Raw genomic sequence first — 27,620 nt, 5'->3', positions numbered from 1 at the left:
CACCTCCTTCCATCAACCCTCAGTTTGTTTCCTAGAGTTAAGAGTCTCTTACAGTTTGTCTCCCACTCTGATTTTGTCTTGTTTTATTTTTCCCTCTCTTCCCCTATGATCCTGTTTTGTTTCTTAAATTCCATATATGAGTGAAGTCATACAATAATTGTCTTTCTCTGATTGACTTATTTCACTTAGCATAGTACCCTTTAGTTCCATCCATGTCCTTGCCAATCATAAGATTTCATTTTTTTAAAAGATTTTATTTATTTATTTGACAGACAGAGATCACAAGTAGGCAGAGAGACAGGCAGAGAGAGAGGAGGAAGCAGGCTCCCTGCTGAGTGGGAAGCCTGATGTGGGGCTGGATCCCAGGATGCTGGGATCATAACCTGAGCCAAAGGCAGAGGCTTTAACCCACTGAGCCACAGGTGCCCAAGATTTCTTTTTTTTTTTTTTTTTATGGCTGAGTAGTAAGTATTCCATTGTATATAGATACCACATCTTCTTTATCTATTCATCTGTCGATGGACATCAAGTCTCTTTCCATAGTTGGACTATGGGCCCTCCTTTCTGAAAGGTCTGAATTGTGGAGTGCTAGAAAGGAATGAGTTAGCATCTGGTCTATGATCCACTCTTCCTATCCTGACTTATAAAGATGCTTATCAGACTTTCTCCTGGTATCAGAGAAACCTAACTAGACTCCTTATCTATGAAATGCTTTTCAGGGGACACACCTGGACCTTCTGGACAGCTTATAGTAAATGCACCCAGGATGTTTGGGTTTATGGGGCAATGACCATTGGAAAATGGGTCTTCTATTTAATTATCAGAGAATTGGGGGGCAGGAGATTGATCAAAGGAACTTCTTTGTGTAAGTGAGGTCCAATATACATCACTTAAATGAGGACCTCATATCTTAAATCGAGGGTCGTTCCAATGGGACGAGGAGGGGTTGAAGCAGTTGCGTTAGTTGCCTCTGACTTTCTCTGTGCTTTACCTGTGTGTTGCAATTATCTGTGTCCTTGGAATTATTAATACATTTTGATGCTGGGTAGTGAAATTCTCTGACCTACCTGAGTCTTATTTCACCATCCCTTGGGGTAATCTCAGCAACTTTGCTTTTACTAGGTCTCAGACATGCAGTTTCCTTGTCCCCATGACTGTAGCGCACAGAACATCTTCTGGGCCCCAGACACAGGTGTTCCCGACCCCATTATGTTGCAGTAACCCTAGTCCCTGATAGTTGTCATGGTTCACTATCCCTGCCAGTCAAGTAGCGGATCTCTCTGCCACTGGTTCATCAGCACAGAGAGCCCTAAGTAACCAAGCAGGGAGCTCTTCCTGGTTCCTGGTGGAAAGTTTCACCCTTCTGAAAATAAAGGTTCCTCATCCAGCAGACCCTGAGGTTGGGGGGCAGGAAGCACAGATTTTTCAAGTGAGTCCTTAGAAATGAGAGTGAAGAGAGTGAGGAGAGCCAATCCCACTGTAACCCCTGAGAGCTAGAGTTGTGTGTCCAGCTGTTAGGAGCACAGCACCTGACCGTGAGCCTTGCCAGCTCACGCATAGAGCACCCTACCCCCACAGGATGTCATCCCAGAACCAAGCCTTTCACAGGCCACCCCGCCATGGCAGCTAGTGCTGTGGAGTGCCATCCATGATCACGGTGGATTCACAGCCACACACGTACTGATAGGCCCTTGCAGCCCAAAAGGAACTTCTCAGCATGAGGTGGTGGTTTGTCAAACCCCACATCAGGGCTCAAGATGCAAGTGCTTGTCTGAGGAAGGAAATGACCTCACATCCACCAGACAGAGCACAGATTGTCTACCCGGTTGCTGAGGGCCTTCTCTGCAGGGGGGTGCCCCTGGAGGGCATGAACACGAGACACAGAGTTCTACACGCTCCGTGTGCTTTTTCACAGGTCCCCCAACCTGCCTTGTCAACAGACCGCTCTGACTCCCATCTTTCAATCTTCTTTGTTTCCCCAACTTATAAGCCAGGCAATTTTCCACATCCCAGAAGTCCACCTCTAACCAGATTTCAGAACAGGTCTCCCTCTATACAGAGCGGGAAGCTAAGGGTATCGCTCACAGCCTGGACACGTTGCAGGGTCCACCCAAAACCAGCAGCCTTTGCGTCACCCTAGAAATAAACTGGGGGAGACTTTCTAAATAGAACCATCTCAAGGGGTCCTTTGGCACCCATTATTTGGGGACAGTTAGGACCCAGTGTATGCATCAGGGTATATCCTTCTCAACCTTTGATTCTCTCCAGTGAGGGGCATCCTTGATAAGCCCAAAATACTGTCGCGACTTCACATCCTTCCCAGGCATACTCCACTGCTTCATCCCGCTCTGTTCTCTCCGGCGCTCATCATTTTCTAAAAATGCGAATTTCTGCACGTTTATTAACTTATCCGCAGAGTGCCCCGCCAGGAAGTAAAAAGCCTCCACAAGGGCAATGACTCTGATTCTTTCTGTCTCCCCAGACACTTGCAACCGGAACTCATTAATTACCGTAAAGGACATGGACAAGTTAACTGACTGCCTGAATCAGCTCAGAACATTCCCATCCTTTAGCTGCATTCTGCTTTAAAAGTTGACACCACCTCCTTAAACCATAAACTCACATGGGTTTGTCTGTGTGTCCTGGACCTCTGGAGTTTACAGCAGTGATTGGTATCATCAGCCCTTTAACACCTGTTGAAGAAATGGGTGAATTCAGTGGGGGAACAAAGAGACCCTGATCCCATACATATTACGTTCCAGTAAACAAGACAGGCAACAAAGAGATATAAAATGCAATACCAGGAAATGATAAGTGTGCTAGAGAAAAATAAGGCAGTGCAAAGGGATGGAGACTGATGGATACTGTTAAGATAGGATGCTTCCCTGAGCATTTACCTGTTTTGGTCTTGAGATGGAGGGGGATCTGTTGTGCTTGTTTTTATTTTGAGTAGGTGGCAGATCTGGATGAAGTTGAGAGATGCCGTGTGACTATCTGGTAGACCATTCTAGTCTTCTGTCTATAGAAAGAGGTCGTCACGATGAGGCTAGAGAACCTCACTAAGGAAGTCCAGTGGATGGGACAAACTAAGGCCAAGTTTCTCAACCACATTACTACTGACTATTAGGTCCGTTATTGAACAAAATGAGACTGAGACAAAGTGAAAGTTATTTAAAGTTTTATTTTATGGTAAGTATTAGAAGTTAGACTGATCGGCCAGGGGAACGAGACTGAGACAAGGTGAGTTATGCAAAGCTCTATTCTATGCTAAGCATTAGAAGTCAGACTGACCCGTCAGGGCCACGTCCGAAGAGAGCGACCACCCCCAGTTTACAGGCTTAAAATTGACTGACTGACCGGTCAGGGCCCTCTCCGAAGAGAGCACCCCCTCCCCATCTTACAGGCTACCTTTTATTGGGTGAAACTGCAACCCATATCTTGGTATCTCAACCCACCGCGTTTGTGTGTCTCTTGCTGATTGGCTAGTTCCATCGGTCTGGTGACGTGTTACTCAAGATTACCCCAAACCAGGAGCTGTTACAAACAGTACTTTCTGGGAAGGCTTAGTCAGTTAATGTATTCAGTGTAAATAATAAGATGGTCGTCCTTCGCAAGATGGAGTCATTTAGGATTGGGCAAGACCTTCTCACTGTTAAAAACAGTACTTCATACTGATTAGATGTCTCCGTCTGGCCTGACTCGACCTTGGATTCTGGGCTCTGTTATCAGGAACTAGCCGACTACATTTTACTGGTTTCCCGGACTCGTTTCTAAGTAAGTTTCTCTGATTGGGGGAAAGTCACTTTAAGTTTACTGCACAAACAACAAAATGGCTATTTACCCAAGATGGAGTCTCTCTGGCTAAATAGGTCCTTACACTGACACTCAGGGACTGATGATTCTTCTCTGTGGGGGGCTGTCGTGTGAATTGTGGGATGTTTAGCATCATCTTTGGCTTCTGACCCACTAGATGGCAGTGGAATCCTCCCCTCACTGGATGTCACAACCAAAACATGTCTCCAGACATTGCCAAAGGTCTACCCAAGGACAAGATTTACCCTTGTCAAGAGCCGTCGGTCTGGGCAGCAAACGCTGCAGTCTAACCGCGTGTTTTAAATTCGTGGGCTCTGTTTAAGGATGAAGGGTGAGCAATAGATTTCAGCACCGAAGAGCAGTGAGTACATATTGCACCCCCCAATGGGATGTGGACAGATAACAACCTTCCACTCACTTTGGAGGGAAAACCAAATCTTTGGGGATTTTAGAGCAAGAGTGTGAAAGCTTAGTGAGAGAAGAAGATTGAAAATGCCAGTGGGGGTAGCTGAAATCAAACCACTGATGCCAGCAGGCTTGGGGAAATGGTTTACAGGGAAAGATAGGCGGGGATTGCCTCCAATTATAAAAGATCTGACAGTCATTATAAGATTAGAGACAAGCCAGGCACTGATAAGAGCTTAATCCCATTGATTGGGGGAGTAGTGGCCAACCTCTAGTGCTGGGCCTGGTCCTCCAGGTAGGCAATGAGTGTTAGCTAGGGGGACACCTGGGTGGCTCAGTCAGCTAAGCATCTGCCTTTGGCTCGGGTCATGATCCCAGGGTCTCAGGATCGAGTCCCACCTAAAGCTCCTTGCTCAGTGGGGAGCGTGCTTCTCCCTCTGCCTGCCGCTCCCCCTGCTTGTGGGCTCTCTTGTCTCTCTGACAAATAAATAAAATCTTCAAATAAATTAATTTAATAAATTTTAAAAGTTAAAAAACAAAAATGAGTGTTAGCTAGAGGGTGCTGCTGTCACAGGACATTGATTCCCCAGGCTCCAAGGTGAATTCCTGGAGACACCAGCTTAATCCTTCGAAAGATTAAGCAATTTCCAGTACCACCTAGGCTCTGGAATCCTTGAGGATGACATGCAAATCTTTATTCTTAGGCTCCACCTGCAAAGATTTGGGTTGACTGACCCTGGGGTAGAGCCCCAGGCATCTTTAGAAATTCTTTTTTTTTTTTTTTAAAGATTTTATTTATTTATTTGAGAGAGAGACAGTGAGAGAGAACATGAACGAGGAGAAGGTCAGAGGGAGAAGCAGACTCCCCATGGAGCTGGGAGCCCGATGTGGGACTCCAGGATCATGACCTGAGCCAAAGGCAGTCGTCCAACCAACTGAGCCACCCAGGCGCCCCCATCTTTAGAAATTCTGCAGAAGATGACAACATACAGCCCTGGGTGAAAAACACCACTAACTCAGTTTCAACAGTGTTCCTCTTTCTCCCTGAAGTGGCAGGCATATCTTTGAGGTGGGCTTTCTCCAGACTCAGATGGAATTTCTGAAACCATTTTATTTTTAAAGTTTAGGCCCTTCGCTCCACCCATTCAACAGACCACCAGATCTTGTGTGGTACCAGTGGCCATCTCTGAGATGCATTATAGCAGGATAACCAGAACAAGACAGCCCTGGTAAAAACGTCACCCCTGACACTTACTGGTTCTGGGACATCGGCCAAGTCCATTAAATTTCCTTTTTTACCAGTTTCCACATCTGTAAAATAAGATTAAGTGGCTTAAACAAATTAGTACCTGTAGGTGCTTAGAACAGTGTCAGGCATATTCTAGCCACTCCACATGCTACCAGAGCGAGCTGGGGCTCCCAGCACTGAGCCCCAGCACCTGGGAGCTCCCCAGGTGGTAGCATGACCCTCAGGGTCCAGCAGCTGGTGTTTCAGCGAGCGCTCCGGGGGATCCTGAGTTTCCCTTCTGCTCAGAGCCCTTGGTCTGAAGCACAGTGATGCTCCTCAGTCTCTAGTCAAATCGCCTGGGCTCTTGGGAAAGGCAGACTGGGACTCAGCAGCTCCCGAGAATCTGTGGTTGTTTCCAGTTTCCTTGAGATGCAGTCCAACATGTGTACAAGTTGCAGCAGGTTGCAACAAGACTGCTTAGCCATTATAGTAGCTAAGCCCTCAATCCCGTCACATACTTAACTTTTCTTTTTTTTGTGGTGGGAACATTTAAGACCTACTCGCTCAGCAACCATCAAGTCTATAATACAGCATTATTAGTTAGTTCCAGTCACCATGCTGTACATTAGATTACCAGAGTTTGTTCATCTTATAACTGGAAGTTCCCACCCTTTGACCAATACCTGAAGATTCTCCATTGAGCAAGCTCCTTGGTGGCGCTGACTCTGCTAGGTGTGGACTTCACATCAGACAACCAACGAGCAGACAACCAGGGGGCTGAGAACCCAGGGATGGGATTAATGGATTGGAGGTGGGGGGGGTGGAGGGATGGGACTAGGGTGTGGCTGCCGAGGGATGTATTTAAGTCATGATACCAACCTTGCTAGCTCTTGACACAAGACTAGAGCATGGGGACACAGCTAGATCTCGGGATGTCCGGCACAGGGGACCTTCCTAAAGGTAAGCCGAGGGATGGGAGCTGAAGGGTATTACATGAAAGCATGGAGAGCTGCTGATGCAGGTAGTGGAGACAAGGCTGTCCTCCACAGGGAAACCCAGTAGAGGCAAACCCAATTCTCTTTGAATTCCAGATCTTCCCCTTATTAGCTATGTCACATTTCCGACAATCCTTTGGAAATGGGGCTTCTGATCCCTACTGGAATGATTAACTCCTAGAACAGAGGCTTAGCCAAGATATCTGGTTAGGATTCCTGGAAATCTGGAAATCTCATCATTTCACCAAGCATTGATTTGATTCCCTGGCTTGTGCTAAACCACTTTCAGGCACAACCAAGCATTAAAATCTTCTAAAGTGGTTACAACCAGAGGCGCCCATCTGGCTCAGTCCACGGCGAGCATGTGACTCCTGTTCTCAGGGTTGCAAGTTCCAGCCCCACATTGGGTGTAGAAATTACTTACAAATAAAACATTTTATTTTTTAAAAAGATTTTCTTTATTGGGGCACCTGGGCGGCTCAGTCATTATGCATCTGCCTTCAGCTCAGGTCATGATCCCGGGGTCCTAGGATCGAGCCCCGCATCGGGCTCTCTGCTCAGCAGGGAGCCTGCTTCCCCCTTCTCTGCCTGCCTCTCTGCTTACTTGTGATCTCTCGATCTGTCAAATAATTAAATAAAATATTTTTTAAAAATGAATAAATAAAATCTTTTAAGAAAAAGATTTTAGGGACGCCTGGGTGGCTCAGTTGGTTAAGCAGCTGCCTTCGGCTCAGGTCATGATCCCAGCATCCTGGGATCGAGTCCCACATCAGGCTCCTTGCTCGGCAGGGAGCCTGCTTCTCCCTCTGCCTCCATCTGCCAGTGCTCGCTCTCGCTCTCTCGCTCTCTCGCTCTCTCTCTGACAAATAAATAAATAAAATCTTAAAAAAAAAAAAAAAAGAAAAATAAAAAGATTTTATTTATTTGTCAGAGAGAGAGAGCACGAGCAGGGGGAGCCTCAGACAGAGGAAAAGGCAGGCTCCCCGCTGAGCAAGGAACCTGATGTGGGACTTGATCCCAGATCTGGTATCACTGACTGAGCCACCAAGGTATCTGCAAATAAAATATTTTTAAAAAATAATAAAGCGGTTACAGCCAGAAGTCTCAGTTTTACAGAGAACATTGTATGGCTCCAAAGCTGTGCAGCAGGTAAGCAGAAAGGCTAGGACTCTATCACTGGTGCCCAGTTCAGTAAACTGTACTAAGTATGTGTTGGCCACCAATTCTCAAGAGATGGACCATAGCTCAGCCTCAAACCCATCACTTAATCTCCTGGTGCCTCAGTTTACACATCTGTACCAACCACATGGGGAACATTGAGAATTGAGTCAGTTAATATTCAAAAGTGCTTAGAAAAGTGCCTGGCATGCAGTGAGGCTTTGAATTTCTTTGCTTTTGAAGAGTCAAATAATGGACACATAACATTGTGTAAATTTAAGGTGTACAATGCTTTGATTTGATATGTTTATGTATTTGATATAATTACCACCAGCTCTTAGCTAACACCTCTATCACTGCATATAATTGCCCTTTCCTTTTTTGTGGTGAGAACATTTCAGATCTAGTCACTTAGCAATTTTGAATTTTATACTAGAGTATTGTTGACTGTAATCACTATACTGGGCGTTCTAACTTCAAGACTTACGTATCTACTAGTTACCAGTCTGTACCCTATAACAGCATCTCCCCAACCCACCCAACCCGCTCTGTGCCTGGGAACCACCATCCTGTTTCTACAAGTTCAGCTTTTCTAGTTCCCACGTGTAAGTGGTACCATACAGTATTTGTCTTTTTCTGATGATTTCATTTATTATAATGCCCTCAAGATCCAACTGTGTTGTTGCAAATGGCAGGATTTCCTTCTTTCTCCTGGAGGAATACTCCATTCCATTGATATATGTATGTAAATATTTATATTCATAGATCTTCTGCATCCATGTATCTGTGGGCACACACTTGGGTTGTTTCCAGGTCTTGGCCATTGTGAATCAGGCTGCAGTGAGTACAAGGGGTGAAGAACTCTCTTTGACGGCATTTGTTCCCTCAGATATATTCACAGAAGTGCAACAGCTGGGTCAGACAGCGGTTCTACTTTTAATTTTTTAGAGAAACTCCTGCCTTCTCACAGATTCGCCAAGTGTGGTTTGACTCATAAGATCACAGCTAAGACAGCTTTGCTGGTTCTCCTCATTACAAAGATCTTCCAGTTTGTTTCACTCCCTTAGGAAAATTCTGAATAGAACTTATTAATTTTAAGGTAGTTAAATGTATCCTTTTCACTTTCATGGTTTGCTCATGTTGTGTCTAATTCCGAAATCATTCCCTAGTCAGAGGTCATAAAATATCCCAAAAAATGCCCTTGAACGGTTTTAAGCTGTGACTTTCTCACTCAAGTCCTCTTATGGGGGTTTTTATGTCCTCTTATGTAATTTCATCTGTAGATATCCTGGAGTTTTGGACTGGCTTTGTGAATGCCTTTTTTTCTTCTCCACTTTTATTTCTAGTTGGACATGGCTTGCAGAGAAATGTTGTAGGTGTTCTAAGTAGCAACATTGCTTAACTCTCAATAGTTCTAAAAGCCCATCTGTTGATCCTGATGGATTTTTGAGTAAATACTGTGATCTACAAAGAATCCATTTTATCTCTTCCCTTCTGATCTTAATATTTTTTTCCTTCCCAGACAGTAGAACTACATTATACTGTCAGGTGCTTGTAAAATCCCTTTCATGTTCCTGACACTCAAAGAACCACACATGGTTTCTCCATTAGGTATAATGCTTGCTTGAGGGATTTGGTATATAACCTTCAAAGTACGGCAAGATGCTTTCCTCCTTGATTTGTTAAGATTTTCCTTTCCAAGTTTAAAAAAAAAATCAGCTCTGTTGATGTGTAATTTGTAACAGAGTCTACCTATTTTTAAATGTACACTTCAGTCAGTTTTGACAAATGTGTTTACCTACCATCCCAGTGGAAACGCAGAACATCTCCATCACCCTCAAAAGGGTCCCATCCCAGTGTGGTCATCATCTCCACACCCACTCCAACACAAAACACAACACTTTTGCCACTGCCCCAGGCACTATCTGATCTGTGTTCTTGCCCCTACGGATGACTTGCCTGCCTAGGACTGCATGCAAATCAACATATACGGTATATGATCTTTTGTGTCTGCTTTCTTTGGCTCAGCGTGTTTTGGGCATACATTTGTGATATACGTATCAGTGGCTAATTCCTTTTTCATAGGTTAGTGCTATTCCATTATATGAATACAACGCAATTTGGCTAGCCATTACTTGCTGATGAATATGGGATTTTTTTTCCCACAAATTTTTGGCTACTATGAATAAAACTGGTAGGAACATTCACATAAAGCCTTTGTGTGGGCATTTCTACTTATACTTATCGAGAGTAGAATTGTGAGGTCATAGGATTGTTTGTATGTTCTGGATGTGAATTTGTCTGATACATGAGTTATTAATATTTTCTTCTGTTCTTCTGTTATGTGCTTGCCTCTTTGTTTTCCTGTTTTTTTTTTTTTTAAATATGGAACGCTTCACATATTTGCGTGTCATCCTTGCGCAGGGGCCATGCTAATCTTCTCTGTATCGTTCCAATTTTAGTATATGTGCTGCCGAAGCGAGCACTCGCCTCTTTGTTTCCTAAAGGCAGTCTTTTGAAGAACAAACTTTTATTTTTGATAAGCCCAATGCATCTATTTTTACTTTTATGCTTTGTGGGTTTTTTTAATATTTTATTTATTTATTTGACAGACAGAGATCACAAGTAGGCAGAGAGGCAGGCAGAGAGAGGGGGGGAAGCAGGCTCCCTGCTGAGCAGAGAGCCTGATGAGGGGCTCAATCCCAGGACCCTGAGATCATGACCTGAGCCAAAGGCGGAGACTTAACCCACTGAGCCACCCAGGTACCCCTGTGTTCTTTTTTTTTTTTTTTTTTTAAGATCTTACTTATTTATTTGACAAAGATCACAAGTAGGCAGAGAAGCAGGCAGAGAGAGAGGAGGAAGCAGGCTGCCTGCTGAGCAGAGAGCCCAATGCAGGGCTCAATCCCAGGACCCTGGGATCATGACCTGAGCCGAAGGCAGAGGCTTTAACCCACTGGGCCACCCAGGCCCCCCTGTTCTTTTTTTTTTTTTTTTTTTTTTTTAAGATTTTATTTATTTGAGAGAGAGAGAGCACAAGCAGGGACAGGAGCAGAGGGAGAAGCAGACTCCCCACCAAGCAGAGAGCCCTATGCAGAACTCGATCCCAGAATCCTGGGATCATGACCTGAGCCAAAGGCAGCTGCTTAACTGACTGAGCCACCCAGGCGCCTTATACTTTGTGTCCTTGACAGCTTTGCCTGACCCAAGGTCTCAAAAGACTTTCTCCGATATTTTCTTCCAGAAGTTTTAGAATTAGACTTTATATTTATGTCTGAAATCTACCTGTAATTCATTTTTGCACGTGGCTCAAGATGAGGTTGATTTTTCTCCCCATATGGATATCCAGTTTAATCCAACACCATTTGCTTTCTTCTTTGTCCCCTGTTTGATTCAGAAATATGTTTAATCTCCAGACACTGCGGGAGAGATGTTAGTTATTTTGTTACATATTTCTATCTTAACTCCACTATTTTCAGAGAACATATTTTGTATGATTTAAATTATTTAAAATTTTCTGAGACTTGTTCTGCAGCATGGTGTACACTCTGTCCCGATGAATGTTCCATATGCACCGGAAAGAATATAACTTCCTCCATCGCTGGGTATAGTGTCCTATAAATAATCAAGCTGGCTCGTAAGATTTTCATAGAACTTCCCTTACCTCAGGGATCACAACCTTGCACATGTGAAAACAGTTTCCTACGTTTTGTCCAATTTTGCTTTTTAAAATCATACATAGGTGTGAATCTTCAGAGACAAAGATTTTGCATTGATTGTGATCATTATTTTTAGCTTTAACTTATTAACACGGTGAATTATTTTGATATTTCTTTTTCTGATATTAAATAGCCTTTCCCTTCTGAGATAAAACTTACTTGCTCTTGATATATTTATTTTTAAAACAATGTTGGGTTCAATTAACATATTTTAAGGACTTTTGTAAGTGAAATTGGCCTATATTCATCTTTTCCTTATTCCTGTTCTTTATTTCTTTATCTTTCCTTATTGTTCTTAACTGGTACAGAGCAAAGCCGCATTGACCTGAGAATTCCTGGTGGATGACTTTGAAAGGGATCAGCGGAAACTGGGGATAGATGGGTAAAATGCATTGTCTTGATGGTGGAGAGGATTTCATGTATGTGTCAATATACACATAACAAAATTTATTGAGAGTGCACACTTTAAATACAGAGTTTATTGTATATCAACTATATGGAGTCCATAAAATTGCTAAAAATGCATGGTGGAGTTCAGTTCAGGGTCTCATGCTCTTGCAACAAGCCATCAACAGGAATGCCGTCAGCTAAGGCTGAACTGAGCCCAGACAATCTATCCACTTCCCAAGATGGCTCACTCACAAAGTTCTTGGCTAGAGGCCTCAGTTCCTCACTCACTTTAGACCTGAGGTCCTTGCCAAGAGGGCCTTGCCATAGGGATGGTCAAAATGCTTTTCCCTGGAGCAAGTGATCCAAAAGAGGGAAAGTGTCCAAGACAGAAAGCACAGAGACTTAGAAGTTCAGAAGAGACATCCCATGGCATTTTCTAGATTCTACGGGCTACCCAGACCAAGTCAGGCGCCATGTTGGATGGAAGTGCACCTCCCCTATACAGTAATATTCATCTTTCTTTTTTTTTAGACAATTCAGTTTTCTCTCTTTTTAAGGTTTTTTTAATTAATTATTTTTATTTATTTATTTTTTTAAAGATTTTATTTATTTATTTGACAGAGAGAGATCACAAGTAGACAGAGAGGCAGGCAGAGAGAGAGAGAGGAGGAAGCAGGCTTCCTGCTGAGCAGAGAGCCCGATGCGGGACTTGATCCCAGGATCCTGGGATCATGACCTGAGCCGAAGGCAGCGGCTTAACCCACTGAGCCACCCGGGCACCCAATAATTAATTATTTTTATTAACATATAATGTATTCTTTTCCCACGGGCATACAGGTCTGTGAATCGTCAGGCTCACACACTTCACAGCACTCACCATAGTATATACCCTCCTCAATGTCTATCACCCAACCACCCTCTCCATACCTCCCTCCCCTCATTTTTTAAAGATTTTATTTATCTGACAGAGAGATCACAAGCAGGCAGAGAGAGAGGAGAAACAGGCTCCTTGCTGAGCAGAGAGCCCGACATGAGGCTCGATCCCAGGACCCCGAGATCATGACCTGAGTCGAAGGCCACTTTGACTGAGCTCAATCCACTGAGCCACCCAGGCACCCCTAATATTTATCTCTTTATTGCCCTGCGAGGAGTCTGCATTTCCCCCTGTAGATAAACACATGGTTCACTCCCTCACCTCCTCCAGAAAGACCTTCAGAAAGACCTTCACTCACAGGTCATTAAAACTACCCCCCCCACCCAAATTCCTTAACCCCGGTGCCTAATTTTTTTCTCTGTAGAGTACTTAGCACTGCATAATGTACTATGTACTTTAACACTTTTGGTTTCTGTATAGGTGTGTCTTCACTAAATAACATCCATGAGAGCAATGATTTTTTATTATTATTATTATTAGTGGACTATTTTTGGAGCAGTTTTAGTCTCACAGCAAAACTGAGCATAAGGTACGGAGATTTCCCTCATACCCTCCCCCCACTACACACACACACACACACACAGAATCTAAGAGTGGACACACAAGGGGTCCTTATTTAAATAACCCTTTTCTGGGGCACTTGGCTGGTTCAGTCAGCAGTATGTGACTCTTGATCTCAGGGTTGGAAGTTCAAAACCCGGGTTGAGTGTAGAAATTACTGAAAATCTTTTAAATTGATTAAATAAATACATATTAAATAAATACGTACATAACCTTTTTCTGTGAATAGTTGGAAGAACAACAAAATGAGGCCTAGGAAACCTGGCGGGAAAGTCATCCAGGCTGTGTCTAGGTATCTGGGAGTCTTCAATTTCTTGACGGGCATGCTTGTTGACCTCTATGGAGAAGGATGGGGGTTCGGGCTTTTGAGGATGGAACTGTTTTAGCACCTCATCTGTGCCTTTCTCTCCTTCCCAGGAAAGCACCAGAAGCATTCACAAAGGAAACGGACCATGTTCACTGAGAAACAACTGGCCGATTTGGAATCCTTGTTCAGCAAGAACCCATACCCCGCTCCCAGCCTTCAGAAAGAAATGGCCTCGAAACTGCAGATCCATCCCACCGTACTGCAGGTTGGAAGCTACCTCCCCAAAAGACACTACACTCAGAGACCCTGGGACAATTCCTGAAGCTTCATACTACTCCAGTCCCCCAGACTCCTACCCTAAAATCCTCTCCCCAACACACAAAGCAAGGGTCAGCAAACTTGTCCTGTAAAGAGCAAGGCAGTAAACATTTTAGTGGGCCATATGTATGGTCTCTGCCAAAATTATTCAGCTTTTCAGGGATAATGTGAAAGCAGCCATCAATGATACCTAAAGAAACAGGTGTGCCTGCTACATCCCTATAAAATTTTATGGACACACATAAGTTCATATAACTTTCACATGTCACAAATATTCTTTGTATTTTTTTTCTTCAACCATTTAAAAATGTAAAACCTGTTCTTTGGGGCGTCTGGCTGTCTCCGTTGAAAGAGCGGGTGACTCTTGATCTCAGGGTCGTTGAGTTCGGGTCCCAATGGGTAGGTGTAGACATTATTTTAATAAATAAAAACTTTAGAAAACAAACAAAAAAAAAAACCCTGTTCTTAGTTCATGGGCCATACAAAATCACAGTCACAGATCCAGTTTGGCCATGAGCTAAGTGTGCTGACATTAGTCTCTCCTGCTCTGGGGGTTCAGATCCCTGCCTCACTTTCTGTCCCCATTGCCTCCCATTTCCACTCCCTCCTGCACATAGGCTGGGAGAGTTTCCAGCAATAGGATCTAAAAGGAAGAGAAGTGGAACTAACTGTTCTCACTGAACAGTATCCATGGTATCAGGTAAAATGAAAACATCTGGAAGCTCATTTGGATTTATCCACCTACTGCTGCTCTCTTTTCTCTGTAGGTGTGGTTCAAGAACCACAGAGCAAAACTCAAGAAAGCCAAACAGCAATTAGCTGGAGCAGAAGTCAAGACCCGCTCTTCCAAGGGACCCATGGATGCCCCTCCAGGATGCCCCCGTGGTGCCCACCAAGCCTCCCTGGTTTATACAGATCACCCAACACCTTCCTTCCAACTCAGCATATGCTCCAGTCTGAAGGCTCTCCCAGACCATTCTGTTGGCCACAAAATAGTCCACTTTGGCTGCTGCCGAGACCCTAACATCTACTCCCTTTGTCCCATTATGGAATCTCAAATTCTTCCCACAAGCTTCTCTGCTTATTCTCTTGATTCTTCATCTCCACAAAGAACTTAATGAGCAAAGCCAGATGCAAAAGGTCACATACTATAATGATTCACGACGATTCCCGTACAAGAGATTCAAGATCCATGCAACATGGATGCATTCCAGAAACACGCTCCGTGAAACCAAAGAAAGACACACAAGTGCCCGTTGGGTAGAACTGAGTGGAGAGAGGCACTCAACAAACTTACAGTGACAGGAATGTTTCGTGTTGTAATTAGGATGACAGGGACCTGCACTAAATTCACCCAAAGACACAGAATGGCAATACTGTATTACATACACCACAAAAAGCAATCATGGGGCAGGATGAAGGCACCAGCCATGGCGGTAATCATTTTGCAATCTATAAATGTATCAAATCAATGCACTGTACACCTTATACTTGTATCTCAGTCAAGCTGGAGACAATGTTTAAATTCTATCTCAATAAACATATACAATGAGACTATTAGGGACAGGTGTTTATCCTGCTTCTTTGTCTTGATTTTGCTTTTTCTTCACCATTGTTCAGCTAAAAAGACTTAGTGAATGTCAGTAAGTGGGCAGTTGGCTTATTCTTCTACTTTCTAGTTGTTGTTTTTTTTTTCTTGGTCACCTCCTCAGCCATCATTTTATGTCCTGATCACCCAAATATCTCCATTCTCCCAATCCTCCCAATTTCCTTTTTTCCCCCCAGCTTCTGCCTCTATCCTCTTTCCTTTTCTTTTTCTTTTTATGAGATTTCATTTGTCAGAAAGAGTACAGTGTGTGTTCTCCTCCTGGGGCAGGTGTGGCTTTAGGAGGATTAGTTTCTCTCTCTCTCTCTCTCTCTCTGTTGTCTTCCCCGCCAGAGACAACCATTCCAGCATGCGTCGTCCTGGTGTCTCAGCCTGTGGCATGTTCCTCCAAAGTAAGCTCTCCTAAACCCTCTATGGCACCTGACCCCTACCCCAGAAGGAACCATAGCTTTGACTTTTGCCCATTCTGAAATTCCACATGATTGACTCATTCTGCAGGAACCCTGTGTGGCTTCCATTACTTATGTGTAATGAGGGAAACCCTTGCCTATTGTGGACAGTACGGGGTTATCTCAAGGACTCCTTGTCTAGCACAGTGGTTCCCAGTCAGGGGTGGGATAACATCTGGCACTTCCAGGAGACATTTGGGTTGTTGGGCTGGGAGAAGGTGTGGCCACTAGCATGTATCCAAAAGGATTGTGAACATCTCACAATTCAAGGTCAGGCCCTGCACCAGTTATGCTGCCCAAAAGGTTGACAGTACCATCCAGGCTCAGAAGGTCAGGTATAGTCTGAGACTGGACAGGCAAGTGGGCAGGAGCCAGAACAGGTCTGAGAATTCTAACCCATAACCTCTATAGCCATCAACCCAAAAGGGCCCCAAGCAGCCAGGACCTAATGGTCACCCCTACCCTCACTTTCACCATAGGACCAACCAGTAAAGCCAAATATGACCCCCTCACCAATCACGTAGGGTGCCCCAATTACTTAGATGATCGGGGTGTTAAATAATTCTGCCCCTCCTCCCACAATCAGCAGAGAGCTGCTCCTGCTTGTGGAACATTTCTCATTAATTATCACAAAATAATGGTAGCTGATGGAGAAATAGATTCCATACAGAACTATGGGTTAAAATTTTAATTCTTCCTTTAAAAAAAAAATTATTTGTTTGAGACACAGAGCACAAGCTGGGGAGAGAAGCAGAGGGAAAGAGAGAAGCAGGCTCCCCACTGAGCAGGGAGACTGATGCAAGGCTGGATCCCAGGACCTGGAGATCATGCCCTGAGACGGGGGCAAACGCTTAACCAACTGAGCCACCCAGGAGCCCTGAAAGCTTAATTCTTCCTTGGTCAGAATGAAGAACTCTACATCCTTGTTGATTCCAAAAATGAAAAACGAGTTCAATTATTCTTTTTCTGGTTAATTTCTTCTTTCAGTTTCATCTGGAACCCATGGTTGGATGTTCTCAAGGGGCAGGTGTGCACTGACTGCCCGGGACCTCACACCAGGGTGTAAGTTGACTGTGAGCAGAGCTCTCTCCCGTGTCCCGCCCTAGCCCAGTTTTGGGAACAGAGCATGCCACCAAGTAGGTTTTCAAAATGTTTTTGGAAGGAAAGCAAAAGGGAGGAGAGGAAGATTGGTTGATATGATGAGTGGCTTCGTAGTGCCTTTCCGTCAGAGTCCTTCCTTATATCTAGGCCCCTCCTACCACCTACCTGTCCTGAAAGGCACAAACCTGCTGAGGAACACCTGAGGAGCTTTCAAAGCCCAGACTGCAGGAATGGAAGCTGTGGTCCCCAGAAGTGTGTGCCAGTCTGCCCAGGCTGGCTGTACTTCCCGCCCACGGGTCCTATCCCTGTACTTTAATAAAACCACCTTTTTGCACCAAAAAGAGAGTCCAAAGTCCAAGAGATACACCCAAGCCTAACTGGTCCAGAGATATGCCCGTCCTGAGAAGACTCAGAGACATCCCTTGTGGAAGTCCCCACGGTGAGCCAGAGGGTGGCTAGGGCTGGAGCCCAACAGGTGGGTTCCGGACTGGGACACCTGGGGCTGGGGGCTCAGTGCCAGATGCCTCTCACAGCCCTGAGGCTAGGAACACTTGGAGACGCCAAAGCTGGTCTTACATCCTGTCTTCTAACACTGAGTGGAGGAGACCCATCCCCACTGTGGGGAATCGCTTACCCTCTTGTAGGCGTTTGCATAAAACATGCTCAGATGTCCTCTCCCTCACCCCAGAGAGAGCCACTAACCACCTCCACTCACTGCTTGCTTTGCCTGTGGCTGAACTTGAAAAAGACTGAAACACAACATAGGAACTCGTGTGTGTGTGTGTGTGTGTGTGTGTGTGCGCGCGCGCGCGCGTGCATGTGTTCTTTCCCTCACCATCTCACCGGTGAGACTCATGTTAGAGTGACTACAGTATTCAGAGTTTTTTTAAAAACGTCCTTGGTAGGGGCACCGTTCTGTCTCAGTAGAGAATGGGACTTTTGATCTCAGGATCGTGAGTCTGAGCCCCATGCTAGGTGTAGAGTTTATTTAAAAAAAAAAAAAATCAAGGGGCGCCTGGGTGGCTCAGTGGGTTAAAGCCTCTGCCTTCAGCTTGGGTCATGATCCCAGAGTCCTGGGATCGAGCCCCACATCAGGCTCTCTGCTTGTCAGGGAGCCTGCTTCCCTCTCTCTCTCTCTGCCTGCCTCTCTGCCTACTTGTGATCTCTGTCAAGTAAATAAATAAAATCGTTAAAAATTAAAAAAAAAAAATTTTAATTGAAAATTCAAAATCTTAATAAAAGTAAAAAAAGCCCTTGGTAAACGTAATACCGGGTGATTTTCACATTTCCGTGGTGGTTCTCAAAGCAACTTCTTAAAGCTGGTGTGGGTTTGGAGGGTTTGGTTTTTGTTTTGGTGCAAAAAGGTGGTTTTATTAAAGCACAGGGATAGGACCCGTGGGCGGGAAGAACAGCCAAAGCTGGTTGTTTAAATCCACACACAGGTAATGCTATGTCGGAGCTTACAAATGCATGGAAACAAATTCAGTCATTTCTTCCACAATTACTAGACAGACAGCTTCTGCTCGTAAGAACTTTTCCTTGTCCATTATCCCTAACACAACAGTAGTAACTAATGAGGCCCTCGAATTCACACAGGAAATAGGTCTGTCACAAAGTAAGCTTTCAGGACACTTGGGTGGCTCAGTCATTAAGCGTCTGCTTTCAGTTCAGGTCCTGATCTCAGGGTCCTGGGATCGACCTGCTCAGCGGGAAGCCTGCTTCTCCCTCTCCCACTCCCCCTGCTTGTGTTCCGTCTCTTGCTGTCTCTCTCTGTGTCAAATGAATAAAATCCTTTAAAATATTAATAAAATCCTTTAAATGAATAAAATCCTTTTTTAAAAAAATGAATGAATAAAATCCTTTAAAAAAAAAACACACATGTAAGCTTTCAAGAAATATTCTAGAGGGCGCCTGGGTGGCTCAGTGGGTTAAGCTGCTGCCTTGGCTCAGGTCATGATCTCAGGGTCCTGGGATAGAGTCCCGCATCGGGCTCTCTGCTCAGCAGGAAGCCTGCTTCCTCCTCTCTCTCTCTGCCTGCCTCTCTGCCTACTTGTAATCTCTCTGTCAAATAAATAAATAAAATCTTTAAAAAAAAAAAAAAAGAAATATTCTAGAAAGGAAGGAAAGAATGGTTTCCTGGCATCCTCAGAATGACAGCCATTTGTTTTGTTTTATTTTGTTTGCATCAACTCCTGCTCTGTCCCTTTCTGCCACCTTCCCAAAATTGCCTGATGATAAGAAATCTTCTGAAGCCAGATTCTGGGACATCTCTCCTGCAAGGGGGGCTCCAAGTATGTGTTTCATATGTGAGTGAGTGTGTGTCTGTCTGTCTGCATAGATACACCCAGGTGCCAGGAACTCTCAGGAGCTCTTGTTCAAACACAGGCCACCCATGTTTTCACTTAGCTTCCCAAGTGACCAAGCTCTATCCAGGTTGTTCCTGCGGCCCCACATTCTCTTCTCACGGACCGTCCCCTCCTCTCTGTCCTTTTCAGTAGAAATAGTGGCTCCGCGGGGAGCTTCCCTAGCGTTCCCTGTGGATTGTCGCCCTATTTCCAGACCCTCCTCACCTCCCTGATCACACCTGCAGAAGGACAGTTGGAATTCGGGCCAGCCCAGACAAGGGGCCCCACTCTAAGAGGCGACTGCCCTTAAAAGGATTTTACATCAGCTTGGAGGGAGCCCTCCACCCTTTCCTGCAAGGTAGATAGATGACAAAAATCTGATTGGATGACAGGCACAGAGTGAGTTAATCAGATTAAAACAGCCACCAACAGGTGGGTAAAACCCCTAGACTTCAGTAACTCAAGTGGTAACCCCTTCGGTGCCCTCCCCCCCCCCGGGAGGTTTGTAAGATCAATTTGCTGTCGTGCAATAAACCTTGCTTTGCTGCATACCACTCTGTCTGGTTGTGTGGTCCGCCCCCATGACCAAGAAGATCCTGAAACAGTTGCTGTGGATGAACAGTGTTTTATCTGGTTGGCTGGAGAGGGGAAATTCGCAGAGCATGTCATCAGGGTGAGAAGGACTGGGAAGGATTAAGGGTGGGGAGAAGTCTGGGCAGGAGGGGGCTGCGAACTGGGGGCTGGCGGGCTCATTGTGCCTGTGTCTGAGTCCAGCACCCCTCATGTAGGGCTTAAGCCCTCTTCACCCAACTTTTCTCAACCTGGTTAATAGAAATAATGATCCGCACTGGAGGACCGATGTGGACCAGCTTACTCTGGGCTGACAACAGGACAGTTGCAGGACCGTTGAGCAGCCCCTTTGAACACCCCACACTAAGGAAATAAAACTCAGGAAGGTGACCTTGAGCCAAGGACTCAGAACTGGTGGGTGATGTGTCCTCATTGCCCCTTAGAAGGACTACGAAGCCAACAGCCCATCCGTCCCACAGACACTCGCACGCCATCCAGTCCTCGAGGACCCCTGCCCTGCCCATCATGTCTGCTCCACTGACCCCGCTGGTTCTCTGGTCCCACGGCAACCCCAGCAGGAAAGCCCAGCATCCTTCCAGAGCGTCTGAGCTGCCCTGGCTTCTGTTCTCCTCTCTGTTCCCCTCATCCATCCGCAGCTGGAGCTCCAGCTCTAACCTTGAGGACAGGAAGAGCATGAGCCGGCAAAAATTCTACACAGTCAGGGCGCCTGGGTGGCTCAGTGGGGTAGGCCGCTGCCTTCGGCTCAGGTCATGATCCCAGGGTCCTGGGATCGAGCCCCGCATCGGGCTCTCTGCTCAGCAGGGAGCCTGCTTCCTCCTCTCTCTCTCTCTCTGCCTGCCTCTCTGCCTGCCTGCCTCTCTGCCTGCTTGTGATCTCTCTCTGTCAAATAAATAAATAAAATCTTTAAAAAAAAAAATTCGGGGCACCTGGGTGGCTCAGTGGGTTGGGCCGCTGCCTTCGGCTCAGGTCATAGTCTCAGCGTCCTGGGATCGAGTCCCGCATCGGGCTCTCTGCTCGGCAGGAAGCCTGCTTCCTCCTCCTCTCTCTCTCTGCCTACTTGTGATCTCTCTCTGTCAAATAAATAAATAAAATCTTTAAAAAAAAATAAAATAAAATAAATTAAAATAAAAAAAAATTCTACACAGTCAGATGGTAAATAACTTAAGCTTCCTCTGCTATGCATAATCCATCCCCTGTTCTTGTCCCCTTCCTCATCCTTGTCTGTCTGCCCCCAGCTCTCTCCCCTCGCAACCCTCCCCTGCTCCCCCTCCCCTGCCACCCTTCCCTTAACCCTCCCCCAGACCATGCTCATCTCCACGCCTACCCTACCCCTGCCTTCATCCTCCCTACACACCCTCCTTTCTTCTCTACACCTCTACAAAATGCAAAACCAGTCTTTACTCACCACATGACTAGCTGAGAAGAGTACTGGCCAACCTTTGGTCCAGAACCTGGGTGACTCCCTGTCCCAGTTTCTTTGCCTCTAAGAGGTTCTGCAAATCTAGCCCTTTGGGGCGAAAACTGAAAAGCACCCCCCAACAAATCAGGATGCGTTGATTATCCTACCTAGAAGGGCTAAGGACTCATACCTTCCCAAAGGGCATCTACCAAAGTATAAATGAGGTTGGGGAGGAATAATCTCGTTATTTCTTACTTTCCTTCCTCATCTCATCAAGTAGCTTCTCTGCCTCAACCCTAATGTGAAACTGGGAATGGAACCATGGCTGGTCTGTAAATTACAAGAGTTTAAATGCAGTGATATGGGAAGGAGGTCGGGTAGTGTCCAGATCGGGCTAGCTCGTACACTTCTCTCCCTGGAATCGGAGGAAGATGGGATGCACTGTCTGAGCAAGTGTCCACCCTCTCCAGGGCACCCGGAGGAAGGACAAGGGCTAGAGCTGAGGCAAACAGGGTCTAGCTGGGCAGTGCACATGGTGCCTGTCCGTGGCTACTCTGTTTCCCCAGTCGGCTGTTTACCTCCTTCTTAGGACAGCAAGGGCACTGCACGGCCAACAGCCATGGCTTCCTAACACCAGCAGAGGAGCAAGACTGTCTACCTAACCAACTCCCAACTTAAGGAACTATGGTATTGTCCCCCAGCTTTAAGGAAGTCCAATTTGACAAATTTAAATGGTACAAGTTTAAGGTGGTTTGATATGTGCACACACTGTGAAATGATCACAGCCGGGTGCCTGGGTGGCCAAGTGTCTTGGTTTCCGCTCAGGTCACAATGGCAGGGCTCTGAGATCAAGCCCTGCCTCAGGCTGCATGCTGGGCATGGACCCTGTTTGGGGTTCTCTCCCTCTCTCTCCCCGACAAAAAGAAAAAAAAGAAATGACCGCTACTATCAAGTTCATTAACCCGGCCACCGCCTCACACAGTTTCCATGTGGACTTGCGGTCTTTGCAGTTATCAGTTCTGCAGTCCACACAGTAGTGGTAACTGTCATCACTGTGCTGTACGTGACATCCCCAGAACTCCACCTCACAGTTACTAGAAGTCCGTACCCGTTGACCAGCGTCCCCAATTTCCCACCCCACTCCTCAACCACTTTTTTTCTACTCCCTGGTTCTAGGATGTGGGCATTTCTAAACTCCACATAGAAGAGCTCGTACAGTAGGTCTTTCTCTGGTTTGTCCCACGTACCATCCTGCCCTCCAGGTTTATCCACATTTTCACAAATGGCAGGATCTCCTCCTTTCTCAGGACTGAATGATATTTAAACAAACCTTTAGTCAGGCTCCCGGCCCAGCGGGGGATCTGTTTCTCCCCTGCCCCAATACATAAAATCTCTTTAAAAAAATAAATCTTGGGGCACCTGGGTGGCTCAGTGAGTTAAAGCCTCTGCCTTCATCTCAGGTCATGATTCCAGGGTCCTGGGATGGAGCCCTGCATTGGGCTCTCTGCTCTGAGGGGAGCCTGCTTCCCCCTCTCTCTCTGCCTGCCTTTCTGCCTACTTGTGATCTCTCTCTCTGTCAAATAAATAAATAATTTTTTAAAATAAATAAATAGATCATTAAAAATAAATTAGGGGCTCCTGGGTGGCTCAGTGGGTTATGCCTCTGCCTTCAGCTCAGGTCATGATCTCAGGGTCCTGGGATCAAGGCCTGCATTGGGGTCTCTGCTTCACTGGGAACCTGCTTCCCCTCCTCTCTCTCTGCCTGCTGCTCTGCCTACTTGTGATCTCTGTCTGCCAAATAAATAAATATATTTATTTATTTATTTATTTATTTTAAAAAATTAGTTAATCTTTAAACTCACTCTGCACAATCACATAACTGAGGTCTGTGAGGTTAGGTCCTCCAACCCCGATTTTTCTTCCTATTTGTGAGTCCAGAAACACCACCAGAAGAACGTTAGGGGCCCCTAGGTCAGCCCCATCCCATTCATATCCCATTAATCTCTGAGGCAGCATCTTTCTGCCCAAAACCCATAATTTCCCTACCCACAGAGGCCCACAGGGAAAGAGCTGTGGCATTCTAGCCTTCCAGCAGGACCCCAGCCTCACCACGACACCCACAGCCTCTGTGCCGCCCCAAGGCTCATGCTTTTCCCCATGCCTCCCTTCTGGAGCTTGAGTCATAGCAGGAGTTGGACCCCAGGCCCCTGACTGGATCCAGAGGAAGAGATGGGGGCTCTGTGATTCTTTGGGAAGGCAGCTTTTGTCCTGGGAAACATGGGAGCGGCCCCGAGGACGCTTTTCATACCCTCTCACCCTGACTCACATGTTCTCTCCTCAGATTTGGTCTAAGAACAAAAGAACCAGAGTAGGAAAGTCAGGGCCTTCAAAGCCAGGAGGACCGGGCCAGAGTGCAGAAGGTGGACAGACATGCCAGCCGCAGTCTCTGCGGACGCGTGCCCCTCTGCCTCCACGGTCCGGCGCCTTGCCAGCGATGCAGGCCTCCTTACCCTGCAAACCAGGGCCTGGGCTGGTCTTGCATGTCCACGCCGACATCCGCAGTGGCAGGGTTCCCCCGTCCTCAGCACCGCCCCCCACCCCGCCTCTGATGCCAGCCCCCTAGCCCCGCTCCACGGTCCACGCACCTGCCCAGCGCCCACCTGCACCTGCCCCCTGAGAGGCCGGTTTCTTGCCATCCTCATCCCTGTGCAGCGTCCTGGCGCTTTGAGTTCCCAGCGCTGCTCCCGCCCATCCCCACCCCCCACACACGCCCAGTCCACCCACAGTGCCAGTGGGGCCGGCTCCACGCACTGCCCCGCCGGTCTCCTCATGCAGCTCCCTGCCCGATGTTGGGACGCCAGCCCTGGACGTCTCCTCCATTTCGCCTGTCTCCTGGGCCCTCACTCTCCGATGCTCTCAAGGCGGTCCCCTATCTGACACACACCAAATCCAGGCCTCTCTCTGGCTCCCGGAACCTAGAACTTGTTGAGAGGTCGGAACTTGCACGATTGCTGGGTCAGAGCGTAGCTCTACTTCTAAGTTTTTCCGGACCCTCCATACTGGTTTCCACAATGGCTGTGCACATGTTTATTCCTACCAACAGCACTCGAGGGCTCCTTTTCCCCCCACACCCTCAGCGACGCTCCCTGTTTCCTGTCTGATAACTGCCATTCATGCTGCCAGGTGTGGGGTGATGCCCTCAGAGGTTTGGGTTCGCACTTCCTTCATGAGGAGTGATGTCGAGCACCTTTTCATTGACCTGTTGGCCAACTGTGTTTTCTTTGGAAAAATATCTATTCAGATTTACTTCCCAGTTTTTAATTAGACTGCACTTTTTAAAGTTTTATTTTAATTTTTTTAAGGATTTTATTTATTTATTTGACAGACAAATCACAAGTAGGCAGAGAGGCAGGCAGAGAGAGAGGAGAAAGCAGGCTCCCTGCTGAGCAGAGAGCCCGATGCGGGGCTCGATCCCAGGACCCTGAGATCATGACCTGTGTTGAAAGCAGACACTTAATGACTGAGCCACCCAGTCACCCCTAAAACTGTAACTTCTGAAATCTATGGGCTTAACCATCCTGGCAGGTCTCTGGAATTTCCAGCTTGCTCCTGTCCTAGACAGATCAATAGCCTTACAGAGCTGAGTGGCTGGGACAGGACCAGCTAGCGGGACTCTGGCCCTGGCTGACACTCGGTCTGGGAGAGGTACTGATAAAGGCAGGTGAAGGTGTTGGAACTCCCCTCCTCTCCCAGACACCCATAAGCTTCCATCACCTGGCTTATGTCGTAAGGGGCAGAGGACAAGGCGGGCACTGTGGCCACCAGCCTGTCCAGCTCAGGGTCACAGTCTCCAGCACCTGCCTCTGGGGGACGGGGACATTTGGAGAGAGTGAGTCTGCTGTGGGCCAGGTGTGTGGGTGCTGGGGCTATGTTCCTCCTGGCTGCAGGGGTGGGGCGTGGAAGCCCCGATTCTTGTCCTTTCTCGACATTCTTTCTCCATTTAACTCGACGGTTCTTAAACCAGACCTGTGGAGTGAAGAGGGGAGATTGGGGGGGTGGGGGTGTGAATCCAAAAAGTGAAAGGGACCCAGGATGGTGGCCGTTCATCTTCCTTGGGAACCAGTCTTCCTTGGGGAGGCAAGGGGGGCTTCTGCCCACTGTACCTGAGGCCAGGAAGGAGCTATTTCTCACCCGTGGCCAGGATGGAGAAAGAAGAAAGAAGGGGAGGGCTTGGACCCCAGAGCAGGAGTCGGGGGGACTCTGCCGAATGCCAGGAGCTCTCTGCAGGACAAAGGGTCAGGGCTCCATAGGACAGCATACAGTATGGGGTCTGGCTAAGGAGGTCCTCAAGAAGGATCTTTGTTATCCTCTCTGATGGATGCACACAGAAGAGGAGCATTCCAGAAGGGATCTGCAATGCCCTGGGTGTGATTCTAGCTGGAGACCTCTGGTCTGGTTGCTTAGTGCCCTTACTGAGCAAGTCCCAGCGACGAGCTTCTGCAAACAATGGCAGGTCTGACTCTAAAGGATGGCTCTTCTGGTCTTTGTGGTTTTGTGTGCGGCACGGTGTAGGACAAGTGCTCCACAGGCAGAAAAGTTCCATGTTGACAGTGCCGGGGAAGCTACCATGCCCTTTTGTGCCTCAGTTTATCCCCGGTGTAAAATGGGTATTTCTAGCACAAGAGTCGGGTTACTGACACTTGCTCCATACAGGAGGGTTAGTTGTGATTATTTGGTCTTGAGACAAAGGGAAGGGAGAGGGAGCCGGCATGCAGGGGAAGCCTCTGGGGAGCACTGGGCAGGCCTGGCGCATGCCCCAGGGGATCAGACCTGCACTACCGTGTATTGCAAATTGATTTTTGATGCCAGTGACTCCTGGGTGACATAATCTGGAAACTGAGTCAGACTAAACAAGGCTTCCAGCTCTGCTTTCTGATGGGAGGTGAAGGAGGTACGTTCTCGGCTTCTCTTCAGTTTGGCTGAGGAGAAGGGGACACTTGGTTAGCCCGAACCCGCCATCTCGCTGTGTGGTGTGAGCGCAGACCCTGGAACTCAGTCTGGCCCCTCATTAGCCCAGCTCTCTGCCCCTGCGCGTTGGTTCCTGCTCAGCGCTGACGTGTGCTGCGTGGGAGAATCTGTTCTAAACAAGAAAAGGCCAGTCTCTCCAGTGCTGTGTCCACTTTTCCTCTCCCATTTTTGACTCAAGAAACCATGTGCCTCTGGGTGTCACTCTTCCCCCGTTTAATCTGGGCTCACAACAGTCCCATCCAGACGGGTCCTAAGCAGTCTCCTGGATCTCTGGGTGCCTCTTAGAAGGAAGTGAGGTTTGGTAGTTAGAGGAAGGGCTCTTTTTTCGGAGAGAATGTACATTTACCAAATTAGGCCAAACACTGTGGACTCTGAAGCTGTATTAAGCTCAAAAGAAAAATATTCACAGTTGCACCCAAAATATTACATGGGGGGGGGGGTTTAAATGAGTAAGATTTCCTAATTTTTAAGGAAAGACAACTCCATGATACAGTGAATTATTCCAGATGGGGAAAAAAAAAAGTTATGACCTCCCAGCCAGCGTTGGGATCCCATCACCTTCGAGTGGTAGCTCAGATCAATGCGTACTGGCTCACTACTGTTAAATGGTCACGTGTTTCGCAAACCTCAATGCATCGGCGGCCTGAGATCCAATATTTTTGGAGTGTTTGCATCACCGTAATTGGCAGACAGTACAGATTCGGGCCCCTTACCTGCTGGCCGGTGTGCCATTCCTGCTTGGGTGGTAGGAAGCCTTTGCTCAGACCTGCTGCCGTCCTCATCCGTTCCTTGGGTGGGAGTACAAAGGATGTAAATCCAAAGGCCCTGCACTTCCCCAGATCCCCCCCACCGCCCCCTCTGAAAGGGCACTCCCCGGCATGCTTCCATCCATCCACTCAGAGGCCCCCAGTACAGCAGGGAACAGTAAAGACATGTTACCAATACAGGAATGTGACTAAGGATGTGGAGGACCGGCCTCTACAACAGAAAATCATCCAGTGCCTGGTGTCAGTACTGCCCGGACTGCAAAACCCTCATGTAATCCAATATTTTTGCTAAGATTTAATTTTGAAATATATCAAAAATACCTCTCACGGGGTGCCGGGTGGCTGAGTCATTAAGCACCTGCCTTTAGCTCAGGTCATGATCCCAGGGTCTCGGGATGGAGCCCCACATCAGGCTCCCTGCTCAGCGGGAAGCCTGCTTTTCCCTCTCCCACTCCCCTTGCTTGTGTTCCCTCTCTTGCTGTCTCTCTCTGTCAAATAAATAAATA

The 27,620-nt window shown here is 46.9% G+C and overlaps 1 protein-coding gene across 2 annotated transcripts in view; it reads left to right on the top strand.

Annotated features, from left to right (window-relative positions):
- DPRX (divergent-paired related homeobox) overlaps window positions 1–15,392 on the top strand; it is a 19,723-nt gene extending 4,331 nt beyond the window's left edge. The window contains exons 2-4 of one of the 2 annotated variants that reach the window (XM_082710146.1): window positions 3,971–4,144; window positions 13,621–13,775; window positions 14,596–15,392. In XM_082710146.1, coding sequence (XP_082566272.1) covers window positions 4,138–4,144; window positions 13,621–13,775; window positions 14,596–14,946 — 513 coding nt within the window. In that variant the 5' untranslated portion in view covers window positions 3,971–4,137 and the 3' untranslated portion in view covers window positions 14,947–15,392. Of the gene's footprint in view, window positions 1–3,970; window positions 4,145–11,622; window positions 11,701–13,620; window positions 13,776–14,595 lie in introns of those variants that run through there. The other variant, XM_082710147.1, reaches the window with a different exon arrangement.
- Window positions 15,393–27,620: the final 12,228 nt, after the last annotated feature.

The sequence above is a fragment of the Mustela nivalis genome (genome assembly GCF_964662115.1).
Source record: "Mustela nivalis genome assembly, chromosome: 18".
NCBI lineage: Eukaryota > Metazoa > Chordata > Mammalia > Carnivora > Mustelidae > Mustela > Mustela nivalis.
This window is presented reverse-complemented; position numbering and strand designations above follow the sequence as displayed.